This window comes from Pseudoliparis swirei, chromosome 22, assembly GCF_029220125.1.
Source record: "Pseudoliparis swirei isolate HS2019 ecotype Mariana Trench chromosome 22, NWPU_hadal_v1, whole genome shotgun sequence".
Lineage (NCBI taxonomy): Eukaryota > Metazoa > Chordata > Actinopteri > Perciformes > Liparidae > Pseudoliparis > Pseudoliparis swirei.
The window spans coordinates 10,821,898-10,836,517 of NC_079409.1; the positions used below are offsets into that span (position 1 = coordinate 10,821,898).

At 44.8% G+C, this 14,620-nt stretch overlaps 1 protein-coding gene across 2 annotated transcripts in view; it reads left to right on the forward strand.

The window, feature by feature from the left end:
• Window positions 1–14,490, forward strand: part of creb5b (cAMP responsive element binding protein 5b) — a 37,355-nt gene extending 22,865 nt beyond the window's left edge. For both annotated transcript variants that reach the window (XM_056443775.1, XM_056443774.1), the window contains exons 8-11: window positions 8,404–8,727; window positions 10,008–10,235; window positions 10,698–10,806; window positions 11,791–14,490. In XM_056443775.1, the coding sequence (XP_056299750.1) occupies window positions 8,404–8,727; window positions 10,008–10,235; window positions 10,698–10,806; window positions 11,791–11,945 (816 nt within the window). In that variant the 3' untranslated portion in view covers window positions 11,946–14,490. The remainder of the gene's footprint in view (window positions 1–8,403; window positions 8,728–10,007; window positions 10,236–10,697; window positions 10,807–11,790) is intronic.
• Window positions 14,491–14,620: the final 130 nt, after the last annotated feature.

Here is a 14,620-nt window from a genome sequence, read left to right on the forward strand (position 1 = left end):
TTGAGTGGGACTTTGATAGACACGAAGGAAATAGATAGACAGGCCGGGTGAGCAGGGGAGTTGAAAGGCGAGAGTTGGTATTGATATTCTGAGATGCTAAACTTGTGTGTGAGTGTGAGAAATTGGAAGAATTATTTGCAAAGTGACATGAAAGGACTTCTGTTTCCACTGGCACTCCATATGTGTGCATGCATGTATGCTCGTATTGTGATTTTTGTTGTTGATATTTTGTGGTAACTGGAGGCCTCTGTAGCAGGATTAACCCTCCCCTGCCAAAAAGAGCTGCCCTGAGCTTCGGCTAATGAAGGCTAATTGATTTTGTGGTGGGCCAGAGCAGCGTGGAGGCCTGTCTCTGGTGTAAATAGTTAATGAGCCGAAGGACTGCTGTGGCCCCTTAGGGACTCATATCTCGCTCCAAGCTCTCTGTTTGTGCTCTCTGGGCCAAAGACTCTATCTGCATCAGTGCCCATCTTTGTTCTTTTCTATCTCTGATTTTCTCCTTAAGTGCCATCATTTAAGTGGTACAGCAAAGCCCGGTGGTGCAGTAACTGACTTGTATGTTTTCCCCTCTTTGCTTTTAGCTAGTAGTTTGGGAGTGTTTTATTAGTTTTAGTTCAAGTGTGTTTTTCTTCTTCTTCTTTTAAGGACTGGGTGCTCATGGTGCTGGGTGTGGTTATGTTCTGCTCTGTTGTGGTCTGGGGAGTAGAATGGTGTGTGTTGTGTGTGCTGGAGGTTGTGGGATAGTTGACCCTCACAGCGTAGAGGAAGCGCTGCAGAGAGGAGGCCAAGTTCCACAGCACGCCGGCCAAAGCATTACGTCAACGCTCAGAGCCAGCGCTCCACAGGGCCTCGCGAACAGACGCACACATACACACAGACACACAGACACACATACACTTACACACACACACACACACACACTCACTCACGGGCTGCTCCAGCTCTGTGTCATCCTCTTTGCATTGTGTCACATACTTTGAGACATTCACAGACAGACATTTACTTAAAAACAACATCATATGAGATGTGCACACATGCACGTAACACATGCATGCTGGTGCACATACAGTACTACAGATATCAGCACACATGGTCATATTTGCATTGTTTTTCCCCCCGAATACCTACCTCTCCTGCTCAGATGGTTTGATACCTTAGTTTGTTTGATGAAAGACACTCGCTATCATTTCTCATCTACAACAAGGGAAGCCCAAACAGGCCCGTATCTAGTCTATTTTCAAATAACATTTGTGTGTGCCGACTACGGGACTCAGCTCGCGTCTGTGGTCCAATTCGGCATTGTTTTTGTGTCCCTTTTAAATGAGCTCCATGCCTCCCACACATCCTGCTTGCCTGCTAATTTCAGACAGAGGGGATTTGAAACAGTTTGAGGCTGAATGAAAATGTGTTTTTTATTATCTTCCAATTATGTTTTGTTTACATTGTTACTAAGGACAATACATGTGTCACTAAGCATCAGGCTAGGTGCTGAGCTTTTTATGAGGTAAACAATACTATATGTTCCTTCACTGCAGCTCTCTTGGCTGTGGAGCTGGCACTGGATGGGTGGATGACATAATTCCTGGCATGCTCTAAATGTACTCCTTTTTACTTGAGGAGGGGAAAAAACAGTGCGTCTCTGAAAGAAACATTTCATAGGACACATGAGGACCAATAATCAAAGTGTTTCTAGCACGCTGCTTTTTACATTTTACTTACACAACCCTTACTGTTCTTATGTTTAAGTATAGTTACAGATCACAACATGCATAACTGGCTGAATGTTCAAGTGTTGCCCTAAACCCCCAACAAGTGAAACATTAGAAAGTTACATGAAATTCCAATAAAAAAGTATGTCAGTTTTCAACTTTCCTACACGGTGATTGATTGAGCAATTCGCTCAGTAAGAAGTAAGCAATTAAACTATTAGTGTAACTCAATTACGTGTTCCATTCATTTTCTTCCCCCATAGGGGATCACTTCTGGCTAAACTTCTTGTTGTGAGGAGGAGCAGTACACACAATAGGAGTCTGACTCCAGGTTTTGTAAGCAACATCTGTATGAATGGTGGCATTGTCGGGGTATGAGGTCATTAGAGAGGGACGGTGAGCTAAGAACACAGCTGAATCTGGAGGCTGCTTCACTGGGCTCTAGCCTGTGTATGTGCACTGTATGTGTTTGTGTGCATGCTCATTGTTTTCAGTGCATTGGAACCCTCTCTGGCAATCATTGTCCTGGGAGTCAAAACACATCTGTGGACCAAGTGGGCTAAAACAAACCAGAAAGTTGTAGTCTGTTCGGTACATATTTGTGGTTAGGTGAGTAAGCATGTGGATGTGTGATAGCAGAAGTCAAACCAGGACACATTGTTGCATAGAGAAAGCGCTCAATGTCAGCGATTGGGTGCAAAGACATGTTTTGTAGATTTTAAACATGTGATGTTTCTTTCTATTGCTATGGAGGCCAGTGGTTTCAGCAGAGTGGAGTGGAGTGCAGGGCTGAGGAGCTGCTGGATCAATGTGTGTCTGCCAGTTTATCAGTGTTGGACACAGACCAGAGAGGGGCCCCTCTCTCACTGCCTCCCTGTGTTGCCAGTGAGACAAGCGGGCCGCATACATACTGTAGTGATAGTAAATCAGAAGTAAACGGACATGCTGCTTTTCAAGATGGCCTTTCATTTGATTTGATTTGATTTGTCTTATTCACCAACAGGATCTTTGCAATAATGAATATGTGTTTAACCACAGTTGAATAATATAATAATATGAGACCTGTGGATATATTTGTGAAAGATTTATTTTGTTCACATTATTTAATAGAACGTAATGCAACAACATCTACTCTGTGATGGATTCATGATGTGAAAAGCTAGTGTTATTGAAAATAGTTGTATGGTAAGCAGTGTCACATACCCAGATAGATATTGAAATGTGAACAGAGAGTAACTCCTAGGAGGACGTCTGCAGGTAACAAGATTCTGTGATTTGAAATTTTATAAAAATGTTATAAAAATGTACAGCTGAAAGTTCAAGGTTGACATACTCTGCATGTCTGTGTGTGTGTGTGGAAGGGGGGGGTGATGAGGGTGGCAGTTGTGACACAGAGTATCGCATCTGTTTGTCTTTGGATGACTGCGTGTTGTTTTAGCTGTGCTGATGGGATGTGTATGTGAAGGCCATTTGGTCATGGTTCAGGGCCCGTGAATGGTATGGGGCTCCGGTAGAGCCAAGCTTGGGTAAACCAGCTGCCATAACCACACGGGCCACACTGGATTGGTCCAGCCACTATGAGCCCCCGGAGCCTGAGCAGTGAGCGACTTCAAATGACCTCCCAAACACTGAAGGGGTGATTGGAAAAAAAGTCTGTTGTGTCAACAGTTTTTCAGTCTGATTAGTTAATATCGACAAGTTAGTTCACTACCTCATCGCCTAACTAGTTAATGCTTAAACATTAGACCAACTTCTGTTTTCTTCATGGTGATTAACTTATAAACAGTGAGTGGGAAGTTAATACAAATAGTTGAGGTCTGTTATTTTAAGGATCTTGTATCAAAGTTGTATCAAAGTCATCACAGTTCAAGTTATTCCAATTAGCATGACAATATATAATTTTCTTGTTGCTTTTGATGCCACAGATTAAGACACGTATTGTGTGTTTATTATTGTATTCATGCTGTCTGCTTTTTCCGCTATGAGGCATTCTTTGTATTCAAGATTGTGGCAGTGGGTGTAGTGATAACCATGTAAGCTGCACTCGAGCAGGGCTTTACAAGAGAGGGAACAGTGGGGATATACAGACTGGAGTCAGAGGCCCATCCATTAACTTGACAGGGTGGAGAGAAGCTGCCAAGAGTATGAGTGCATGGTTTGGAGCATGCTCCTCAGTGGGCGTGTGTCTTGCTGCGCCCGTACCGCCATGGTTCCCCCGAGCGTCGGGCCGCGGCAGAACACCCCCGGACTATCTCCATCTCCCCGTCTGTGTCTGGAACCACAGGCAGGGTCTGTTCGGCCCCGGCTCTGATCAGCTTGGCCTAAAAACCCGTGAGAGGAGAGAGGGGCCGACATAACAGTCTTCCCATTAGACTGTCCGCCTCTCCATTCCCTGAGGAAATCAGTTTAACAGTCCCCAGTCCTTGGCAAGCAGAGGAAGAGGGGGTGGAGGAACAGGGAAGAGGTGTGTGTGTGAGAGGGAGGGGGAGGGGGGGCATGTTACTGCCTCTCTGGGCGAGAGGGAAATCTAATAAAATTGAACTAATGGGGGCGTGGAGTTTTGGGGCACAGAGGGTGGGTTCTGTGGGCAGGCACGGTCGGGTAGTGGTCGTGGTCGAGACGAGGACGATGGAATTAGATCCTCTGAGTGCTTGGCAAAGCAGCCGAGCCAAACTCCTGCTTTCAACTGCAGAGGGTGAACCCATGTCGAGTTTAGAGTGCGAGTTAGGGGGCCTTGGCCCATAAAAAATACTGCCAGGAATGTTACAGCTATGATATATCATGCAATTAGAAATATTGTGTTTTTAAACATGATCACCGTGCTGTTATAGCGCAAAAGAAACGGCTCATAGAGACAGACAGAAGGTTTTTCCATGGAGTCTTTTATGTGAAGCTGAAGATCTCCATTTGAAACTGTGATCTTTTTGCACTTAAACAATGACTCCACAGACTGGTTAATTCTGCTGTGCGGCGCCACAGGTCCACAGGTCCCCTGATAGTACACTGCTCCACTTTTAAGGGGAATAAAAGTGCTCACCCTGACCTCGCTGGGTGTGATTTACCCATCTTGAGGCGGGCGTGGTCTCCTCTCTTTGTACCTGCTCCGTGATCTTGCTTCTTCCACCCAGGGTTAATAGATATGAAGTCATCTGGCGAGGAGAAACCAAAGTGTGTTCTCAGGATGTGCCCAGGGCACTCACAGCAACATCACTCAAAGCCCCCTGTGTCAGAGAGGAAGCAGCCATTAATAAATATCATTAATGGGCGATCACCTGGTATCCCTGAAACCACATAAATGAGAAAAGCCTAAAAAAGGAGAGGGAGTGGACAGGTCAGGGGGCAAAGGTCTGAGAGGAGACACTTCCTCTCAGGGCAAAAGATGGCTGAACCAGAGATGGTGTTTTAACAATGGAAAATCAATAAGCGTAATACTTACAGAATACATGAAATGACGTGTCAACTGCATGTGACTATATAGACTGCTAGTTTATAGATTAATCCTGGTAGAGGCTGACACGGGCTGCTCATCCTCTTGTTGTTTCATTCTCTCAACTCTCAACAACAGCAGAGCAGACAGTGGTAGGACAGACTGCGTGCCATCCCATCTACGAGCGCCCTGTGCCGCCACAGGCTAACACCTGCGCTGATTTAATGACTGTTTTCTGCAGCGGCCATGTTGCTGCAGAAGAAATGTATATATGTGTGTGTGTGTGTGTGTGTGTGTTATTAGAGTAAAATGGACGTGGTGGTTAAGTTATTGTGCTTAGTGCAGTCTGGGGAAATGCAACCATGTGTTTGAGAGTCATTAGGGAGCTGATGAAGGTGTTTAAGAATCACAGCCTGCTCATCATCGCTCTGCTAACGTCCCATAGTTGCGTCACTGTGGTTCTGGATACAAAGACTTAAGTTTTGGCAGAGGTGGGTTTAACTGAGCTGGAGTCGCAACTCCAGATGGAGCAGGAGCAGGCACTTGTGCAGCGATAGCCTCTGGAATAAGTTTCCATCACGGTAAGGGTTTTCTCTTTTAACAGGACGTGAACTATGTTGTTTCTTCTTTAACCTATACTTGTACGTTTTCCGTGTGTTACTGTAGCACCACTTATTGAAGTAATCTATAGTCTTTTCTTGCTACATGTTCCTTTTATTTCTTATCATGCATGGTCCTTTTGTTTTGTGTTTTGTGACCATCCCCACAACAGCTCTTGGAGTGGCCCCTCCGCTCTTTGAACTGCCTCTGTACCCTGACACTCTTGGGCCTCTTCAGATGCAGGCTAATTCAATTAATAAACAGATAGCACTGCACTGCCAGCTGGACAGCTCTCAGAGACACTGATAAATGAGCACTAGCTGTCTTGGGCTGATGTGTGTGGGGAGGAGACACGAGAAGACATCTAATCTCCCCCACCCCTGGTCTCTCTCTCTCTCTCTCTCTCTCTCACTGCCCCCCTTCACTTTTACCCTCTCTGTCCTTCTCTCCTGGAGCCGGGTTGACAGAGAGCCAGGCAGCTCCAGATGAGCATCCTACCTTCACACAGACTAATTCACCTCAACAACACAGTAGAGAGGGAGACAGGCAGCCAGCAGAACCTTTTGGCTGCTGTCCATTCAGGTGATTGCCTGCTCTGTGACTAAGTGGCAGGAGATTGTCAAACTCTGATGGTGTTTTCTTTCACAAGAGGGAAGGGCCTCACCACTCTGGTGCTGACTGACAGGCTGACGGCTGAAGGGAAGTTGTTTAGTGTGGGCTGTCAGCTTCAGAATTCATCCTGTGATACACGGAAGATGTCCTTGTCGACACCGGTGACTCTGATTGATATCTGTAAGCTCGTTTAAATCCATTTTCTGTTTCAGTTGCATGTTAACTAGCTGTCTGTTATTTCTGCATGTTTGAACTGAAAGAAATAGACTGCAAAAATGTAACTAATAGTGTTGATAGTAACATCGTCAGAGCTTTTTCACTGCCACGTGTTACCCGAGTGTCAGAGTATGAGTGTGATGCTGTGGACAGCTGCAGGCTTGTGACCCCCCGCTGTGTGTTAGTGTACACTCTGTGGTATTTTAACCCCTGTCTCACCAAAGAAGGAGGGCTGTGGCCCCTGAGAGTTGTGCTGCTGAGGCTGTGGTGAAGGTGGCTGGTGGGGGTTAGGGTGCAATAAGATGTATATCAACATTCAAAGAGAAAATATATAAAAGCATTCATAATGAGGGGCCACAGATACAATCTAAATCATGATGATTTGTTTTGTTCTGTCAGGCTTCCCATGGTTTGACCAGCGGAAACTATACTCAGCCAAAACAGGCTTGGCAAGGTTACTTTAACTTTAACTGCTGGTTTCATGTGCTGTTATATCATATAAGCCGAGCATGGAAAGCCAAGTTCAGACGACTACGAAATAAATCCTTTCACAAACACATATATACAAAATGTAAATGTAATACAAACCAGGAGGGTATGCACTTTTATGGTTGCCTCACTTCTAAAGTGATTTATTTGACTGTCTCCTCCCTCCTGGTAAAAAGCTTTCCACTCATGAACAATGTGAGAGAAGAGTGGAGGCTGATGTTGTGCTCTGGTCGTGTCTTAGCGTTGTGATCCAGACCAGCTGGATGCCATTCCCTATGGGAATCATGAATTTGAAGGTTGTTAAAAGATATGGAGCCCTGGACACAGCATGGACTCAGTGACAGCAGCTGGGCGAGGGGGGAAGGGAGACGAGAGAGGAAAGAGAGCAGTGGGAAAGAGAAGAGAAAACTTTGTGGAATTCACAACAGTAGCCTTTAAATGAATGCCTTTGTATTCAGTTTCTACTGCTAACATTTTGCTCAAAGTGACAAATGGACTAATTCTAGACAGGATATAAGACTGGACATAGGCATTCATTTAGGTTCATTCAATAATGTATTCACGTCAGCAGATCAAATTTCAACACTCAACACTCTTTCAAACGGTTATTCCTAAAGCGGTTCAAATGTAAAATAGTTATGAAATGGTCACAGACACAGACTTTTTTTGTTTTACTTGTTGAGGTTTGTGTACAGATGAGGCACTTGTATATTTGGGTAAAAAAAAAAATGTTGGTCTTACAGTTGTCTTTATGTGATGCCCAGAAAAACAGACTCTCGAGAAGAGGTGCATTCAGTGAACACTGGGAACACACGCGTACCTTTAGAGAGCCGCTCTCTCCTCTCTCTCTCCCAGGCCGCTCAGAGACACCGGTCCAGTCACGGCTAAGTAGACCACACGGTTAAAGAAACAAACCTCCTGCTTGGTCAACAGCAAGGGAGCAGCCTGAGACTCACACCTTACACGCAAGCTCATCTCACAGGCAGGCAGACAGACAGACACACACACACACACACACTCACACACACACACATGGACATAGAGGAGAGAGAGGCTATTAGAAATATGAGAGGGAGGGACTAGTGGGATGGCAATCACGGAAGGTAAAGCGTGAGAATGACAAGACTGAAGGAGAGATAGAGGACAGCCTAAGTGGCTTTGATTTGTTCTCTTGACACCTGGATTTATGGAGCCATTCATCATCTCCTCGTCAGCTTATCAACCTGCTCTGTAACTGTTGATAATCAGCACACTGATAGATGAGAGCATGCACCAACTTAAAAAAAAACAGACATTTTTAATGTAACATGTTGTTAAACATTGTGTTTGGTGTCCATTTTGTCTACTCAGAGGCTGAAGGCTGCGCTTTCACACCACCCGGGTACCATCGCTAACGGCAACATGAACTCCATGGGCCACATGATGGAAATGATGTCATCACGACAGGAGCAAGGCACCCACCATCACATGCACTCACACCCGCACCAGCACCTGCAAGCCCCTCCCCACGCGTACCAGCACCACGGTCACCACCACCACAGCCAGAGCCACGGCCAGGGTGGACACGACCACCCGCAGGGACACAACCCCCATCACAACTCCCACAATCCCCACCTCCATCCCGGGCACCCACACCAGACCTCACCGCACCCTCCAATGCACTCCGCTTCACATGTAAGCAACACCTTCCCGGGAGAGCTTAAGCTTTTAGACACCCAAAGGCAGATCCACGAATTCAATAACACATCAACTACACTGTACATTAAACCTCTCTTACTGCTAGAAGCCACTGTATATCACATATGTGTATCATGACTAACAACCAGACAGCACTTTAGTAGCCCTTGGAGCAGTTTTGAAGTCATCTCAGAGTGATTTAGTAGTATATAGCAGTACAGTATAGCTCAAATGAAGCTTTACATTCACTGAAAGTCAGTGGATGAACACATTTTCCCTGCCAAGTAGTAGTTTCTTGGCAGACATCTCAAAGGTAATTTTTCCCTTTGAGGTTGGTCAGCTTCAGGTCTGTACTGGACGCCTGCCATGAAGGGAAAGGGTCAAGAAGAGGCTATAAAGTAGCCATTATAAAGGATGTTCAGTCGTGTCTTTTGAAAACTAAGCGCCACGCCACCCTGCACTGCCAATATGCAATTTTGTGGCCACAACATTCTCCAGGTGCTAGAGAAGTTTTATAAATGCTGGTCCTGATGATGATGACGACCAGACGGCCTTGGCTAATAGTCCTGGAACATCTTAGCCGTGAATACATTTGGTTTCATTCTAATTGAAAGTTTGAACGTATTGCTCGCATGCATAAAAAATAACATGATGTCAGACACTTTGTCCTTTGCATTGTCTAATGGCCTCACCAGTGCCAAGCATTTTGGATGAAGGACAGTCTGACATCAAGAAATGCAATTCACTGTATGTTCCAAATGTATCATTAAGGCATTGAAACAACACTCTCTGTATGCAAGGAGGCCATGAAAGCAGCTTGTATTTTCCATGGTTCTCATAAAAATGGTAATGATCAGAAGACTGAAAACACTTGACCTTGCCAAGTATATGTCAAGATCTGTCAGTGTATGTATGTTTTTAGAAATGAGTCTTTTGACTGTGTCTGGTGGTGTTAGTCTGAGTGGAAGTGGGCGGTGGAAAACTGCCTCCTGACACCTCTTTAACAAGGTGGGCAGGCTGGTGAATCAGCCCAGTCACTCACTCACTCTGTCGCCCTGACGCCCACAGCCCAGCTCACAGGGCACGTGGCACAACCAGATGTTGTTTTTGGGGAAGTTGCCAGACTAGGAATAGCTGCAGGAGGTAATGTATAGATGCTTGTTTCGAGGCTTAGAGGGAATCGGACAGGTGGCTGTTTTCCAGGTGTGTCCAGGATGGTGACAGACAGGCAGACGCAGCCTCATCAGAGAGCTGATACCTTTCTCCCTATGTTTCAGATGTCACCCGCAAGCCAGCAGATGCATCCCACGCAGACACTGCAGTCTCCGCCACCCAGCGGGGGACGGCGCCGTCGAGTCGTGGACGAAGATCCGGATGAACGTCGGCGGAAGTTTCTGGAAAGGAACAGAGCGGCGGCAACAAGATGCAGACAGAAGAGAAAAGTGTGGGTGATATCGTTAGAGAAGAAAGCAGAAGAGCTCACTCAGACCAACATGCAGCTTCAGGTACACAATGCACTTCAGGTGTTAAAAACGGCAACAATCAGCATGTGTTTTTGAAACGGCTCAGCTCCTTATCAAGAACGTAACGCGTGTATTGTCTCGTTTTGGACCAGAGATGATGGCAATAAGTTGGATTGGTGAGAAGGTGTATTTATCCAACACTGACAATCAGTCAGTTGTTAGAAATCAAAGTTGCAGAGCTCCTAAAATGAGATCCTATAATTCCTGTAATGCCACTGAATAGCATCTTTTTTTGGACCCTCCCTGTCTGGTAAATGCTTCATCTTTCAAGCTCCAAAGCTTTTTGCCAAATTTCAGTTCAAAACTGAAAGTCTTGAGCCTAATGCAAGTTATAAATTAACGCTGAAGTAGGAATACACCGTTTCTTGATTAGGGATAATAGCGTAGCCTGCTGAAATGGTTGATTACCTGAATTATAGACTTCAAATGCTTCTGTGTTTTCAGAATGAAGTGACCATGCTAAAGAACGAGGTGACCCAACTCAAGCAGCTTCTCCTCACACACAAGGACTGTCCCATCACCACTATGCAGAAAGAGTCCCAAGGTTACCTCAGTGAGTAGCTCAGACTTAAACACAGACACACACAAACTTGGGAATTTGACCAAATACACACCTTCATCTGTGTGCCTTAGCCACACAGTGCAGCTAGCACTGCGGGGAAATGTGAATTGTCTTGCCAGAGGAAAGATTTAAACTCTACAGACTGAAGTGTGATGGACACACAGTGAAAGCTCAGACTCTTCGCTCCTATGTGCTGCTATCCAGCTCCCACGCTCATGGCGGGACTCTTCCTTTCACATATGGGTGTTGCACACTCTGGTAGCCAGCCTGGACTGGGAGTTGGTAGTCTGAATCCCATATGAGCCCTGTTTTTCCATCTGACAGCACCTCCGTACCGAGGCAGCCGAGACTCAATGTGAGAAAGACGTCACATGCAGGCTGCACGTTGGCATTGAAACGTTCATGGATGCCCCAAGATCTCACTGATTACCGGACTGTGCCTCAACTCAGCCGTGCATGACATCAGAGCCCCGCCCGTTGATATGGATACAAGTGACATTTTCATGTAATTAGGATAAGGCACCTCCCTTTGTGACTTTAGCGCAGGAAAATAAGGCTCACATCCCCGCTGGCTGAATGGTTCTTTTATACAGAAGAGAGCCAACTCCCAGGCTGCGCTGGGAGAGACTTCCATCGATGAGCCGAGCTTGTGTACAGATGTCACCTTCAATGTATCCGAACTTCATCAGGCGTGTTTATGGAGTCACTTTTCCATTTCTGTGCTTTCCATACATGGTCTATTTTGGGATGACAGGTGAGACTTTGGGTGTGAGTCATATGTTGATATGTATTTGTTTCTGCTAATAAAGCCGTTTGTTCTGTTTACAATAATGTGGTTTGTGTTTATTTTGACATTCGTTATCATTTGTTTTGCTAACACATTATATATCGGTGTATGGAAGCTTGAAGGTCACAGTGGTTACACTACTACGCACATGTTGTCCATCCTCACTGATGTCTCTGCTGTCTCCTCAGGTCCAGATAGCAGTCCGGCGGGCAGTCCAGCACCAGAGTGCTCCCAGCACCAGGTCATTCAGCACAACACCATCACCACCTCCACCACAGCTGTAGGGGGCAGCAGTGTGCACGGGCAAACCAATCACCGCACAGACATTAACCCCATTCACTAGGGACAAGAGAGACCCCGCCCCGCCCCCCGACCTTGCTTTCTGAGGGTTGCCAGCTGCACATGCTGACCCCCCTCATTCCCTCCATCAAGAAAAACCTCAAAGGCCTGTGAGGCTGTTCTTTATACAGTCGCTCCAGGATGTATTTTTATAGACCAACCCTATTAACCCATACATGTTCTTTGGTTTGTTGCCTCTTTTTTTACCTGTTTTATTTTGTGCTTTTAGCAAAAATGGAATTTTGCTAATCTCATGCAGCATTGAAGTGACTTTTCTTCCTGTTGTTTAACAATGGTACAAAAAGGTCCATGATGGTCATTGAACCGGAGGACAGAGACGTAAGCCTCAGACTGTCATTCCTATTAGCAGACCGTACATCTCTGTAGTCCTGATGGACTGAACAAATAAGTCAATGTATTCTCTGAATATCACTTGTGAACAGTGTGTTGAGTGTATGCAACAGACCCTACACGAGGGGGGAGTTGCTGCCTTTAAGCCAAGTCAAACTGTCTCTGTGATGTCTTGAAGACAGGAATATGCAAGAAGGTGTAATGATACTTTTCTTTCTTAGAAACAAATATGACTGTTAACCTTGTCCCTGTCAGCTGTATTCTTAAAGAGTGTCATGAAATTCAGCGTGATCAATTGGAAGCAATACATTGCAGTATTGATCACCTTCTCCACTGTCTGTCCACATTCGATCAGCATGGCCAAGCCACTCTGGTCCCGAGGACATACAAGGCTGTTCCAGCTACAGAACTGCCCACTGACCCCAGTGAGGCAGCTGAAACAAACTGCTTCACTCTCCAGGACCAACAGAAGCTTTAATTACTGAGGCGTCTTTTTGTGTGTTTGTGCATCTGGATTTTAGCATCCGTCGTTTTGAGTATGCAAGTTAGTTATGTATTATATGCTTTATCTGCCTTCTTTCCCCTGCAGAACAAAGTTCAGCAGGTGTGTAAAGAAAGAAAAACAAAAAACATTGTGATGAGAAAGTGACTGTGCGCATGATTTTTTATTTCCGACTGGCTTCCCACAACTGGTTAAGTGTTTCTAAAGAGGAGCAGTTTATGCTTGTGCTTTTCAAAATGTCACAATGTGCCTGAATCTTTCGTAAAACCTTTTGTTGGCTTTCTGTAGACGGCAACTCTTTCTCTTCAAACAATCAAACCCTTTCATTCCCTGTGTTTTATTCACACATTTCCTCTGTTATTGGTTTTGTCGTTGATGTCTGCTGCATGTGAGCCCAAAACCAGCTGACCAAGGAGAACAAGTACCTGCTTCCCATTTAACCTCTGACCTCTTCGTCAATTTCTCTTCCTCTCTTTCTCAGGCCTCCTCTGCAGGACGATGGATGTATTAATAGTGACCCGTTTTGTATCTCCCTTGAAACTTCACGCCTTCTCATGTTCACCACAACTCCTCTTTCTCTCTTTCCTATGACCAGGAATGTCGACTCATTAGCATGATGACCATAATGCACTGTGTTTTACAGTAGGATGGATGAAATACATTCCACTGACAGGTGGAGCGATCGCAGAGCTGTCTATGCACTTTGTCCTCTGTCATGCCAGAGGGTAGAATAGCCATATTAAGGTCCGAGTAATTCTCAGTGACCCCCCCCCCCCCCTCCTTTTCACACACCAGCGAGAAACTTAACTGTGTTTGGCTTTATGAAGAGTCCGTACCTGGCATGGATCATGTCTGTAGATAAGGAAGGGAACCTTGAGCTCATGTGGTAAAGACCCTGCACGGTTAAGTTTGAGTCCTTTTTTATTCTGGAAGAAAATAGATGAAGGATGTGAATCTTTATCCTCGTATTGGGTACATTCAAGTTCTGTTGAAGCATTTGAACTGTTTTTGTCACGCGACGACCGTTCAGTCAGTGTGTGCATTTTGATATGTGTCAATGAGAAATGGATTCTCTTGAAAAGGGCTTTGTCGTACAAACCCTTTGAACTGAACCTTGCCTTGTTTTTAAACCGTGTTTTAGATCATTCCAAATTAACCTCTCGCATGTAACTAATTATGGCAATGACCTCAAAAAACCTTTAACTGGAATAAATTGGAGGATGTTGCTAATTTAGAGTTAGATATGAGAGTCTCTCATTTCCTTTTTGACAGTGGGTCCAGGTTCAGAAAGACAGTTGTTACTGCAGAGGAAGAAAAACAATGCCTCTGTATTAATGTTATAAATGTATTATTTTAAATCAAACTATAAATATTGTATATAATTTCATTATTCTTGTACATGTAATGCAACCACCTTTCTTATTGAAGGGAGTAAATGTGTGGTACATGTTTGTAAATAATGTTTGCATAGCACTTGTTGCCTTTTGTTGTACGCCGAGGCTCATTTCAGCGCTTAAATACATTGTTTATATGTAATGAACGGATGACTCCATTCTGGCCTGCATAACTTTGTACATTTTGTGTGTGTGTGTCTGTAATGACATTGTCTCCATTATGTTTTGCATTTGTACAGATGTTAAAGTATCACTGCAGTTACATTACAGTATGAAAATAAAGCACTTGTTCTGTAACAATTCACTGACTGATTTGATGTCACTACTACTTGAACTTGAAATCTAGTGACACAAATATTTTCTGTGCGGATAACCAGAGTGAAAAAAGGCACTTAAGAGACTGAATTGAACATTGGAAGAATGCTATGAAAA